Below are 14120 nucleotides of genomic sequence, written 5' to 3' on the forward strand. Positions count from 1 at the left end.
ACATTTCAGACATGAAGAAAATAAGTTATACATTCAGGTTTTTTCTAGATAACAGCCCTTTCAAGTGTATTTTTGTTGGCTATATAGGCAGTGACATCAACTGATATTGCAAATAATGTCAGTAGAAACAAATAAAATAGATACTCTGTTTAAATTTTCTGTAAATATTGGAAATATAAATAATCATTATTATGAATGAATAAATATTTTAAATATAATAAATATATTCCCCAAAAGAAATCCTAGTGATTTTACAATTTATAAATGGAAACCCTTATTATTAGAGTTTTGGTTCTTAAAATAGAACAACACTGTCATCTGCCACATGACAGATTTTGTGAAAAGGAAGGTGCCTGAATTAAAACATTCAAGCACTTGAACTCCTGGTTTTTCTTATGTATCGAAGAGCCCTCACTGTTTTCTCCATAAATGAAGTAAAATCTCTGAGGATGAAATGAGTGGCAATTTTCTCTCTCCAGTTCTTATTTGCCTTTAGTTTTTCAAGAAGCGTTTTCTGACTAGTTTGGTCTGGTATGGGCACCGCATCAGGATTTTCCATCTATGAAAAAGAAAATAAGTATATTGGTTACTATGCTATAAAATGGTCTCGGAAAATATCTGCCTTTATGCAGGACATACTTAGAAAAGTACCTGCTTGACCACTGATGCATCTGTTGGGGCATCAGATATTCTGACATTGTGTAATCCATAATACCTTTATCCCCATCACATCTACATACCTGTTTTTATTTATATCTGGTACCACTTTTGCTGGCAATCTTTTTTGGAATCTGATTATAAGGTCTTGTCTATGACATTAAACAAAATTGTGTTTGAACATAACTTGTGCACAGTTGAATCAGATGCACACTGCTATTTAGACCAAGACAACTGTTTATCGTGATTTCTGCTACCAGTGTAATGCTGAGTATGATTTCCTGATCACTAAGCTTTGAGTCCCCAAAGTTCAAAATTGTGTTCAAACACAATCACATTTTATAGTAAGGAGAAACATTAGAGCATGTAGAAGTGATTTAGTAGTCAAACTCCCACTTTAAGATACTTAAACTGTGGGATATGAAATCCTGTTGACTTTGAACGAGACTTAGTATCTTCACTGAAGTTTTTAGAAGGTATTTAGGTATCTAACTCTGATTTCTTTCAATGAGTGTTAAATACCCAAATACATTTTTAAAACCTGACACCTTAGTGCCTAAACTACTGCACTTCTGAGAATATGAGTTAGGCTCCAAAGCCAATTTAGTTTGAGTTCTGTGAGTCTACTGAAGTACAAAGACCAGCAGCCAGAGGAGTTTGCTTCTTTCTCCCGGAGGTCCTGGACCAGGGGTAGGCAACCCCTGTCCTAGACCACTATCTAAGAGATACCAGAAGCAAGTATGCCATTTGGATCATCTCTCTTTCAATATTACTTTAATTAATTCAACAAGAAATGCATGTTCTCTCTGCTTAGATCCCCTAAAGAGGTGGATTCTGAAAGAGCATCTTAACTTTTTCTTTTAACTTGCTGTTGCATACTGCAGAGATTCTGGGTGGGGCATCTCCAGAGTACCACAGAGTGCCATGCTCACCAATTCATTCACTTGACTACAAGCTGTTGCACATGAGCAACAGATTGTACCCACTACTGCTCCCTACATTTAGTAGCAGCTGAGACAGGGTGGCTGTTTGGGTGGCACAAAACCCTACTTCCTAACTAAAAATTAAGACTTTGTTCTAGTTTCCTCCATCTCTGATAGTCTTCATAGCCACAGGTTTTGGTTTTGAGTTGTGTATTTGTCCCCTTATGTTGAGTTCTTTCTATTCAATTAGTTTCTTTCAGGAAGGCTAGTCTCACTTGGTTATAAAACAAAACAGGCAACTGCTACAAGCCAATTTTTGCAATATACCCATGTGAAGTCAGTGGTCTATTATCTTTCATAACAGGACTATTATTCAAGGCCATCAAAGTGTAAAAATGTAGTTCAGCTCCCTTGCACTTACGGAATGATAAAAATGAATGTTGCATAAAAAGTACTTTATGTGTACAATAGGCTTTTCAAACCACTGAAAAACCTTTTGTAGGACATAATGGTTTATGACTTCCGTAATTCTTGCTCCTGCTACCCTTTGGTCACCTGAGTGGTTTTTACTCGCCCAGGTTGTTTCACTGCCTACAAAGAATCTATTCACATGAAGAGCTATTAATGTGAACAAGAACTGTAGAACCTGAAAGATTTTTAAAATATGCTCTTTAAATGCATTGCAAATCATTAGAAATGAGCAGCATTTAATTTACCATGTTCAAAAATATTCAGGCTTTTATAAAATGTTATGATTGCAGTAAATCTGATTGCTGGCAAAAAGCAAGTGTTTTTTCTGTAGGTGGCACGTCTTTCTTAGCCACATTATTAACTTTTTAATTTCAGAATAAGTTTTGTTAGTTGTACATTTGATAGTAAATTACAGATCTGAGAATGTGTCATATACTCCTGCTCGAAAGCTTGTTTTTTGGGTTTTTTAAACAATGTTTTAATTTTTTTTATTATTTCTCTGAATGCATTTATTTACTTCAATGGGAGTTTGAAGTGTGAGAAGACTAGAATTGAGTCCCAATTCTATAAATACTAGGGGAAAAAATAAAAGAAATGACTATTTATCATTCATCCCAAAGTGATATTTTTCCTTTTCAATAGAGCATACTTATTTGCTAAACCTGGTGTGCTTATTACAGATCACAACAGATAGATGAATGAAAAGCCTACTACTTAGAATTGTAGAAAACAGGACTGAAAGGATCTTCCATGGTTATCTGGTCTTACCCCCTGCTCAAGGCAGGATCATTCCTATCTAAACTTTCACAGACAAATGTAAAACCTCTTAATCTAGATATGCTTCCTGATGAATTTCTGAGAGTATGAAGTACCAAACTATTCCCACTGAAACCAGTGGGATCAGGATACATCCTACATTGACTTATTGAAATATAATTCATTTAAAAACAAAGTGATTGTTTTGTATATGGGTAAACATATAGATAACTCACCATCTGCCTCACAGTGTTTGCCAGGTGCTTTGTGCCATACCATATGGTTTCAATTTTTTGCTTTTCACTAATAAATGTTTCTTGTACATGTATATATTCCAGATATGGTTGAAATGCAAAAAGGCCACTGGAGATCTTTGTCAAGCATTTCTCCTGAAATGAAAGAAGAGTAAGATAATTACTTGTCGCTGAAAAATGAGGTGATCACTTTATCTTTGGATCAGTTCGCTAGTAACTGCTGCTGTTGACTACTAGTTCACTACTGTGAAAACTAAGTCTGATCTAAAATCCATCAAGATCAATGGAAATCTTTCCATTGACTTTAGTGGCTTTTGCACCAAGCCAGAAATGTAGAATTGGTTATGACAGCATCAGTGGCGACAAGTAGAGGGTGCATGTGCACCCCCTAAGAGCACCGGTGCACCCCCTGTCAGGCCATGCTCAGGTGGCAGGCAGGCAGGAGTGCTGGTGGGCCCCCTGCGACTACAGGCTGGGGAGCGGGGCCACCAGCAAAAGTGACTGCGTTGCTTCCAGAAGTGGCTGCGGGATTTCTGGTAGCGGCGTGGCTGCTTTTTGGTGAGTGAGATTGGCTGTGGGGGATAGGACTCCCCCCACCCAAGGTCAACATGATTGGCCACTGGGACCTCCTTCGCGCCCCCCCCCCCCCCCCCCCCCCCCCCCCCAAGTTGCTGACTGGTGTCAGGGGGCATGTGACTCAAGAGGCACCAGTTACCCAGGACCAGCATTACACTAGTGAAGTTATTGATTCCTTGCCTTGTTGAATCCAGACTGTAAGCAGCTGTCTTCATCCAGGATCTTGGGGAGTTTCAGATGGCTTTGGACAAGCATTTCCATGCTGTTTTCACACACAGTAAATTTCTCACACATCTGCAAACAGAAAAAGTGTTGTTTTTACACCTGTTTCACATTACCTTATTCAAGGCAAAGTAGTAATGCATAGTGATGGCAGGGACTTGGGCATGAAATTCATTAAGGACAAGTACAAAGTCCTGCATTTAGGATGGAACAAGCCCATGCTGGAGACTGACTAGCTAAGCTGCAGCTCTGCACAAAAGGACCTGGGAATTACAGTGGACAATAAGCTGAATATGAGCCAACAGTATGCCCCAGTGAAGGCTAATGGCATACTGGGATGTATTCGTACAAGCATTGCCAGCTGACTGAGGTGAGTGAAGTACTGTGTCCAATTTTGGGCCCTCCACTACAGCAAGGATGTGGACAACTAGCAGGGAGCAAGGAAAATGATTACAAGGCTGGGACACCTGGCTTTTTTAGAAGAGGCTGAGGGAACTAGACTTACTCAGTTTGGACAAGAGAAGACTGAGGGGGATTTAATAGCAGCCTTCAACTATTTGAAGAGGGGTTTGAAAGAGGATGTTTTGTAGGGGGCTTGTTTTAAGGACTCCTGCCCAGGTCCTTTAGGCAACATAGGCTGGAAATAAAAGCCTCCTGGGAAACTATGGACCCTAGCGGAAACGGCTTTCAGATCTGACCAGTGTCCAGGGTTATCTATGATTTATCTTCAAGGCTCCGCAGCCTGAGCCAGGCTAAGGGGAAGGGAGGGCATTTCCTGGTTGTCGGAAGGCCTCTGCAGTGGGCACGGTCCTGGCAAGCGGGCAGGGAGGATCTGCACCGCTTCCATGGTGCAGCTCAAGGGGGGAAAGTGCTGGCTGTGCCGCCTGCGGGGTGGAGCGGGCAGGCAGGCGTGAGGCACCTGCTCCCCCTCGCCGCGCCGCGCCACTCCCCTCGTGCTTCAGCCTGGCCGCCCGGCTGCGCAGCAGCCACGCCAGCGACTCGTAGTCGGGCACCGGGGAGCTCCGCGAGGGCGACGGCTCGTCCACGAGGTCTCCCTCCCCGGACGACAGGCCGGGCGGGCGGGCGGGCGGGCGGGCGTGGGGGCTGGCACTCACTGCGCGGCATGGCCCTCCGCTGTGCTTCGCCTTCCCTGCGCGCTCCGAGAGGGCTGGCTGGCCCGAGACCGCAGGGCAGAATGAGCTGCGGACATCCCTGCTGCTGTATTTATCGGCATTGCTCACGGGGAAAATCCGACATGAGAAAGCGGATCGAAGCCCCGATTTCTTTTTTTTTTTGGTTTTGGGGTTTTTTTTTTCCTTCCTTTTGTTTCGCGTTGTGAAACGCGGTGAAGTCAGCCCTGAGCTCCCGCGCGCTCAAGTCCGGCCCCGGTCCCGGCCCCGCCTGCCTCCGGCTCATGTCCGTGACCTCCCCGGCACCCAGCCAGGGCGCCTGCCCTCCAGACATGGAGGGCACCGCTACACGAGACGCGTAATGCCCCACGGACTAACTGCTGCGCATTAAAGCCGACAGCAAAACCCCTGTTAATGCGCGGTATTTTAGTCCAACAGGCATTAAGCGTCACACAAAAAGTGTTCACCTGCGCTAAGATATGCAGGTTGGAGTGCGTTATGTTAGTACCTGTGGGCATTTTTACATACGCCAGTGCCGCAGCGCCAGCATTGCTGAGAAAAAAGGCAGTGGCACTTCTGAACTAAAACACATTGGAGGTGCGTTAGTTCAAAAGCACACCGCTGCCATTTTCTGTGTGCTGACACATGTTTGGCCGCTGACACAAATGCAGGCGACATGGCGCAGCGCGTGTCAACGCTTGTGTGCAGCAGGCTCAGTTCATTGAGTTTGCTGCAAAGTGGCAGATCTCTGGCGTATCACCGAATGAAAAAGTGTGTGTATAAGTACAAGTTCATCACGGAGGCACAGAAGGGAATTGGTGAGGTTTTATTCCCCAAGGCGCCCCTGGGGGTTACAAGAAATAATGGCCACAAGCTAGCAGAGAGCAGATTTAGACTGGACATTAGGAAGAACTTCTTCACAGTTCGAGTGGCCAAGGTCTGGAACGGGCTCCCAAGGGAGGTGGTGCTCTCCCCTACCCTGGGGGTCTTCAAGAGGAGGTTAGATAGGCATCTATCTGGGGTCATCTAGACCCAGCCCTCTTTCCTGCCTATGCAGGGGGTTGGACTCGATGATCTATTGAGGTCCCTTCCGACCCTAACATCTATGAATCTATGAAATGCCCTGTTATTACATGTGGGCTTGTATGCATGTGCTCTCCTGTGAGGAGGGGGGTGCTTTAATTAGATCAGCTTTGAGAGGCACTCTAATTAAAGTGCCTGTAGCATCAGGTATATTTAGCTCGTGGGCTTCAAAATGTTAGCAAGGGTGCTTTAAATAAAACGTGTTCAATGAGCTTTAGTTAAAGCGGCCCTGCCACCATTTTGAAATATGTTGGGAACACTGAATACACAACACAGAGGGTGCTGAAGCATGCTAATTAGCATGCTCCAGAAGATTTGTAGCAGACTCCGTTAATCAAGTCTGCTCTGAACCCATGCTAATTAGTACCCCTAGGTACTAAACTTAATGCGCTATAATTACAGCTCAATAATGAATGTCTAGATGCACCCACAGGCAATTAACCATCAGATCCTACGCCACTTGATGAAGGCATCTCACAAAAGCAGATACATTACTGGTTCTTCAGAGACTCCACAGGGTGGCACAGGATGGCATGTATACACTTAAGTGCCACTGAGAGCATCTACATGAGATACTTAATGCACTAATTCTATTGCGCATTAGCACATCACAGCAAAAACTGTGCTAATGTGCAGTAGAATTGGTCTACTGTGTGTTAAGCATCACAAAAAGATTGTGTGCCATTCCTACTGTGCACATTTATGTAGTACCTCATAGCAGAGGTACTAAACTTAATGCACAGTAGCAACAGCATATTAATGCATGTGTAGACACGCCCACTTAAATATCCAATAGATGGAATAGGATCTGGCTTTCTACAACCTCATTTACCTGAGAAAATTGTACCACTTTCAGTAAACTCCCAACAGTTAAGCTATGTGGGATGCAAGGGTTTCTTAGGGTGATTATCTTTTATTAGACCAACTGTGTAGCTGGGATAGAGTTACAAGATTTCCAAACCAGGACATTCTTTTTCAGGTCTTATAGATGTAATTGCAGATTTTGTTACTGTTCATATAAAAGTCAAATCTTTTTACAGTTCTCTTAAACTCTATACCTCAATACTACCTTTATGGCTTGGAGTTCCACAGCTTAATTATTCATATTATGATTGTTGTCAGTTTTAAGTTTGTCATCTATGAATGTAATTAGCTGCTACTTTATCTGTGTATTATGAGTATGAATTCATTTCAACCTCTAAGGAACCTTCTGTGTACTGTTTGCTATTTTATTGACATCCACTATGTCACCTCTTGTTTATTTCTTTTAAAGTAGATAGTCTGTATCTAGATACAGTGGTTACTGCTGAGCTTTCCCTATTTCTGCTTACTCTTTTTGTGTGTGCATTTTCAACGGTAAAATGTGAAAATGAAAGCAGAACACCTCTGACTCTGATTCTGTTGAAAATCCTGAGTAACCAACTGGAACACTGCAATCAAGGTAAGGTACACTATTGAGCATTAACAGATTTTTACTATTATTCAATCTGTTTCATGGGAAACCAGCATCTCAATTTTTTTTGATTGGTGCTGCACAATGAACTGATAATTTTTAATTGCTCTCTGTACAGGGATGCCCAAGGCTCTTCCTGAAGTGGTGATTAGTTAATAAGGATTTCCAGTATGCTTCACATTGCACTTACCTTTATTGAACTTCATCTGTAATTATGCTGTGCCATTGCCATGCTCTGGTAGGTCAGTCCGAAATTCCTTAAGCTCTCTGGTCTTGACAAATTTTAAAAGCTTGTGGCATCTTCAGATGTTGCCATGCCTCTGTTCAACCCTCTTCTGCCGCATTCATAAAAATATTGCATTAAATGACACTGCAGTATGTCTTGCCCATCAACTGGTTACAGGCTACAGAGAATCATTCAGGCAGTCCTATCTGTAAATTAAAATGTCACAGAATTGTTATTTAAAATTAGGCATTTTTTCTACATATAGATTAATTTGCTTCATGTTCAATATCTCTATAGTCTACCTTATTTTCTACAACATTTATTTTTTGTTTTACTTTTTAGGTCGGGGTTGGCAACCTTTAGCAGCAACAGGTCAAAGTAACAAAGCTCGATTTGAAGGTGGGTGGCCTCCACTTCTTTGCCAACAAATCCTCATGCCATCATATTGCTACCACTACTTTCCCCACTGCCATTAAGTTGCTACCAACATCTCAGCTTTGCAGGCCAGATAATATCCTTTCATAGGCCAGATTCAGCCAGTGGTCCAACCTCAACTCTAGGACAAAGCCACATATCATCCATACAGAACTATAGTCAGTTACATGCTTATATAAAAGGCCCAGAGGGTAAGATTTTCAGAAGTCCTTTTGTTCTATTCTACCAAAGGGTTGTTCTACCATTGATTTCAGTAGGAATCTAGTTAGGCCAACACTGACTGCTTTTAAAATCATATTGTAAGGGCTTGTATGCACATGGAAATTATTCTGGATTAAATAGAGTATGAATTTAGAAAAGAACAGATAATCTGGAATAAATTTGTCTTTTTTCCAAGATGTATGTCTACACATGAAGTAATTCCAGAATAGCTGTGTGTGTAGACAAGCCCTAAAAAGCTTTTTTTAAATTACCAATCACAAGGTTAACTTGCATAAAGAAACATGTTTTTTGTGAGATAGCAGAAGTGTAGGTCATCTCCCTAGGTTGTTAGTTTCAGAGGAAATGTGACTGTAGTAGAAAATTCTTAGAATGCTGAATTGCAGCATTCAGAACATGTCAGCCTCTTCACCACTTGTCAGATGCATGCTTAGAAGTATCCACCAAGGGTAAGGATGGAGCCCAGTGCTCAAATCAGCAAAAAGGAGGATTGTATCTGTAGAATGCCATGAGTAAAGTAAGTGCAGAAATATCTAGCTTTGTTCCATAAAAAACACAACTAAAGCTGCTGTATGCTCCACCTTACTTTGTTTACATCAAACACTGAAAATGCTTTTTCACCTGAAGAAGAGACATTTTACTTTAGCTGCATTGCAAGTTCCTTGTTGGTTATTTGCCAGCTTTCAAAAGGAACTAAAGATATTTGGGGATTTTTGTATGAAAAGCACTGGGGATAGTTTACTTTTTTCCCTAGTGGGAGATTCTCATCATTTTTAAATTACACAAATATGGCTCATGAATGGCTATCTGAAATTGACTTTCAGTATGTCTTATCCAACCCGATATGCAAATAACATGGATTTCCCTGTCTGTCTATATCTGGATTGTAGGGGTACAGAAGAAGTTTTTGGTTTTGAGAAGTCCCTGGTCAAGTTCAAATAGTGTTTCTTTATTTTTCAGATTTGCCTACATAATCTTAAGTGGAGAATTCATGCCTATTGCCCTCTGAACAAAGTCCCTGGCTCTCATGATTCATTCCATTTTGGAGGATGCTGTAGGTGAAAAGAGGCCTGCTGTAGAAAACTGCTCTCAGAGAATGCCTGAACATTAATAGGTAATTTTAGCAGGCAAAGCTTTATAATCTTTCAAAGTACAATTAATGACAACATCAGAATAGAATAGTTTGTAACAGATGGCAGCTATGTAAATACAGGTTCTCAAGCTTGCAAAAGACCTTCTGAAGAATACTGCTCTTAATGCTAGCACAGACTGATCAAGTGGAGGTTATTCTGTTAGAGTCATTTTTACTGTTCATCCACTTTTCCTGGAAACTAGGTTTGTGCTAGTAATGCTTTGCCAGTATAGTAATATGGGCAAAGCACTCCTGGTATGACTGCAAAGGGCTGTCTTATTTAGGGCAACACTGCCTTAAATAAAATAAGCTATACTGGCAAATGCATGGTTTTGCCAGGATAACTGCATATCCGCTAAAGGCTTTGGCCAGCACAGCCTTGTTGGTCAAGAATCATACCTCTAGCCCTCCTGACCCACGTGTATTAGCAGAGGTTTGTAGAGGGTTGATATAGTTACAATTTTATGTCATGCATCTGTGAAGAGCACTAGAGAGATTTAACAAAGCTCAGTAACTAAGCAGAATGATGGCAGAATTTCAGTGCGCCAGATCTTCAGTTGGTGTAAATAGGCATAATACCAATTTTTAGGTAATTGGTTCAATTCAGCCCAGGTCAGTAGTGGCAGAAACTGACACCATTTGACAGTTATCCAGGAATCTGTATAGTATTTGAAATTAATTATCTCTGTCTAATTCTTAGTGTCAAGTGTTCAGTCCTTGAAGTACAATAACAATTGAACCCCTTGATGGCAATCTCAGCAAAGGCGAATGTGGGATGTACTATAGAGATCATAGTATCTCCTGTCCTACCTAGTTAGAGGAGATAAGGTTGTTACACATCACCTGAGCATCAGAGCGATTTCTGTGGCTGCCAGTCTTTCTTACACAAGCATGGTTTCCTGCTTTAAGTCCACTAACCCGCTCATCAATTTGGGCTTATTTGGAGGGAGCTGCAAGTTCATCCGCTACATCATAAATTTTGCTTGCTGAAGACCCACATTTTGCAAGAACAGTGGTTTCTTAGTTTCTATAGGAAGTGAATAAATCCTTCTTTGCTACCAGTATTTATTTTTAACCAAATTCACTGTAACTTCCACTTGTCTCTGGGAACTTCTGAGTTTCTTCTTGAGATTACTTTTCACATTTTACATTGACAAAACAATGTCAAATAATGTGATTAGGAAAAGTTAGGAGGTTTCTTAGTGGTGAAGATAAGGGAAAAATAATTGTATCAGTGTGAGCATGGGCACCACCTTCTGAAGTAACATTGCACTGAAAGAACCCTCAACTGGCCATCGACAGTGGACTCCAGCGCTTGGGGATAGGTATATATTGACACTGGTGCTTAGTGTTCATAGGTAGCTACTGTGAGTGTGTGTGTGTGTGTGTGTGTGTGTGTGTGTGTGTGCGCGCGTGCGTGAATGTGTGCGTGTTTCAGGGGATCAGCCTCAACGTTTATGATCTGACTTTTGCATCCGTCTAATAAACTAGAATTATATGATGATCCTGTGAGTTGGTCCTTTGTAGCCAACACTAGTATATCCCCCACGTGCATTAATTTCCATATAGGCATAGTTTTCGTAAACATTCTTCATGCTTAATCTGTTATTATCTTCAATTTATGCTTCCTATTTTGGTGGAGGAAGGCAGCCAGCTCTTAAACTGCATATGCCTCAGTCAATAATTCCCCTTTGTAAGGCACACTTTCCCCTTCCATCTGCCTGTAATTCATAAATCCATTTGCATTCGAAATATACTCTTTTGTACCTGTTCCACTTACTGGATATGCCTTGTTGAGTTCCCTTGTTGGATATGCCTTGTTGGAGTTAGAACTGTGTCTTGTGGTGCTACCAGCCTTATTCACACAGAGCCAGACCCTTTATCCAAGAAGCCAATGGGAGTTTTGCCACTGATGTCAGTAGGTGAAGGATTCCACAAATCCAGCTCTTAAAAACATAGAACACATCTGTATCACTTCCCTGCTGAGCCCAAGATTACCACCAAGAAAGAACCCTGCCCTGATTTCTGCGCTGCACATTCCCAAGCATGGCAGTTTGGCAGAGATAGTGCACCTGAGAGTGGCACTTGGATATATGCTTGGGTATCATCTCTGTGTAACTGAGCATGTGTGGAACAGGAGGAAGCATGAAGGGCTTGATTCTTGGTGGCACTCCCAGTTTCACTCTGGAAATGGCATATGCACGGCTGTAGAGATCATTGGGAAAGTTTCCATTCAAAGGGCTTTGGGTCAGGCCCAAAATGCTAGATATAATCTCCCATTTCCTTATTTTGTTTGCTTTTATAATGACTGCCAGACATTTGCTGATGGGTTTATTTAGACATTTTGCTTATTCCATGCCTTTCTGGGAAGGAATTACTGCACAACGCACAAGGATAAAATCAAGAAAAGCAGGATATTACAAGTATATTTTACTGTTAATCTGTGATACAACACATCAATGGATATGCTTTTATAATACTCAAAGTTTTTGAAAAAGATAGACATATAATCATGACTCATATTCACCTGTTATTTTTATGAGAGGTAGCCTTCAAATAAATTTTATAATATTCCTTTATAAAACCACACATCTACTTCACTTAAAGGGAAAAATGCAACCTTAATGGAATTTCTAGTAGAAATTCACATATAAAAGGCTAACTAGATTTACATATACATTTATGAAAGTTCAAATACAAATTATTCCTATGAAAAAAAATAATTTTAATGCGTCAATCTTTCCATCACTAAAGTATCCTTCATTGAACTGCTTGAGAAATAAGGAGATAAATAAAAAAGAAGATGGACTTCTGTTATATTCTATTCATATACAGAATAGCTACAGAAGCTGTAATACACTGAATATACAACTCCATTAATCTTAATAGTTTTTTTTGGTTTTCCTCAAGCAGACATTTATATCAGTTAAGCTTATTTTGGCTGTACTTTAAGGAAGCCTTCCTGAGAGTCCAGGAACAAACCATCCCGATGCACAGGAAAACTAGCAAGTATGGCAGAAAACCAACTTAGTTTACTAGGGAACTCTTCAGTAAACTAAATCACAAAAAGGCAGCTTTATTAGATGTGGAAACTCGAAGATATAACTAGGGAAGGACATCCACCCTCCATCATTAATTCTGCCAAGCTTAAGGACTACAATATGGCACCATATTATGCTGTATTAGTCCCAGTGAAGACAGGAATTTTTTGGCTTTTTCTTGAATGCATTACATGGCTTCTGGGATCCTTTCACCTTCCTCTGAAGTATCAAACATTAGCCATGGGAAAGGGCAGGTGATTAAACTAAGCCACAAAAAGAAGCTTATAAGAAGTGGAAATTTGGACAAATAAATAGGGAGGACTATAAGAGCATTGCTTGGGCATGCAGGGATGAAGTAGGAAGACCACAGCGCAATTGGAATTGCAGCTAGCAGGGGTGTGAAGGGTAACAAGAAGGGTTTCTACAAGTATGTTGGTAGCAAGAGGAGGACCAGGGAAAGTGTGGGTCCATTACTGAATGGGGGGAGGCAACCTAGTGATGGATGATGCGGAGGAGGCTGAAGTGCTCAATGCCTTTTTTGCCTCTGTCTTCACAGGCAAGGGTAGCTCCCAGACTACTTCACTGGGCAGCACAGTTTGGAGAGGAGGTGAGCAGCTCTCAGCGGTGAAAGAACAGGTTAGGGACTACTTAGAAAAGCTGGACATGAACAAGTCCATGGGGCTGGATGGGATGCACCTGAGGGTGCTGAGGGAGTTGGCTGTTGTGATTGCAGAGCCATCGTCTTTGAAAACTCATAGTGATCAGCAGAGGTCCTGGATATTGGAAAAGGGCAAACATAGTGCCAATATTTAAGAAAGGGAAAAAGGAGGATCCAGGGAGCTACAGACCAGTTAGCCTCACCTTAATCCCTGGAAAAATCATGGAGCAGATCCTCAAGAAATCCATTTGTAAGCACTTGGAAAAGAAAAAGATGATTAGGAACAGTCAGCATGGATTCACCAAGGGCAAGTCATGCCTGACCAACCTGATTGCCTTCTATGACAGGGTGACTGGCTCTGTGGATGCAGGGAGACCAGTGAATGTGGTGTACCTTGATTTTAGCAAGGCTTTTGAAACGGTCTCCCACAATATTCTCGCAGGCAAGTTAAGGAAGTATGGGCTGAACGAACAGACGGTAAGGTGGATAGAAAAATGGCTGAAGCATAGGACTCAGAGAGTAGTAATCACTGGCTCAATGTCAAGTAGAGTGCCCCAGAGGTTGGTCCTGGGACCAGTTTTGTTCAGTGTCTTCATCAGTGGCCTGGAAGATGGCATAGAGTGCACTCTCAGCAAGTTTGAAGATGACACCAAGCTGGGGGGAGTAGTAGATATGCTGGAGGGTAGGGCTAGGATTCAGAGTGACCTAGACAAATTGGAGGATTAGGCCAAAAGAAATCTCATGGAGTTCAATAAGGACAAGTGCAAAGTCCTGCACTTAGGATGGAAGAATCCTGTGCACCGGTACAGGCTGGGGGCTAACTGGCTGGGAATCAGCTCTGCAGAAAAGGACCTGGGAGTTACAGTGGACAATAAGCTGAATAT

General features: G+C 41.7%; 1 protein-coding gene and 1 long non-coding RNA gene across 2 annotated transcripts; one reads left to right on the forward strand and one right to left on the reverse strand.

Moving 5' to 3' along the window:
* Positions 1-250: 250 nt before the first annotated feature.
* Positions 251-4928, reverse strand: IL6 (interleukin 6). The gene is made up of 4 exons (XM_025210019.1): positions 4810-4928; positions 3818-3931; positions 3044-3196; positions 251-559 (listed from the first exon to the last, which is right to left on the reverse strand). The coding sequence occupies exons 2-4, from the start codon at positions 3929-3931 to the stop codon at positions 368-370; spliced, it is 459 nt and encodes a 152-aa protein (XP_025065804.1). The 5' UTR covers positions 4810-4928; the 3' UTR covers positions 251-367.
* Positions 4929-6706: 1778 nt separating this feature from the next.
* Positions 6707-11171, forward strand: LOC112551078. The gene is made up of 4 exons (XR_003095222.1): positions 6707-7513; positions 7644-7763; positions 8094-8150; positions 9366-11171. It is a non-coding gene; the product is annotated as an uncharacterized LOC112551078 (long non-coding RNA).
* The last annotated feature ends 2949 nt before the right edge of the window (positions 11172-14120 follow it).

The sequence above is a fragment of the Alligator sinensis genome, unplaced genomic scaffold (assembly GCF_000455745.1).
Source record: "Alligator sinensis unplaced genomic scaffold, ASM45574v1 scaffold1112_1, whole genome shotgun sequence".
Taxonomy (NCBI): Eukaryota; Metazoa; Chordata; order Crocodylia; family Alligatoridae; genus Alligator; species Alligator sinensis.

Coding starts and splice junctions, on each gene's coding strand:
- IL6 (XM_025210019.1), bottom strand. CDS start 3,931: ATGTGTGAGAAATTTACTGTGTGTGAAAACAGCATGGAAATGCTTGTC. Junction 3,197..3,817: donor TACAGTCTGGATTCAACAAG/GCAAGGAATCAA, acceptor CTTTCATTTCAG/GAGAAATGCTTGACAAAGAT. Junction 560..3,043: donor CAAACACTGTGAGGCAGATG/GTGAGTTATCTA, acceptor TCTTTTTCATAG/ATGGAAAATCCTGATGCGGT.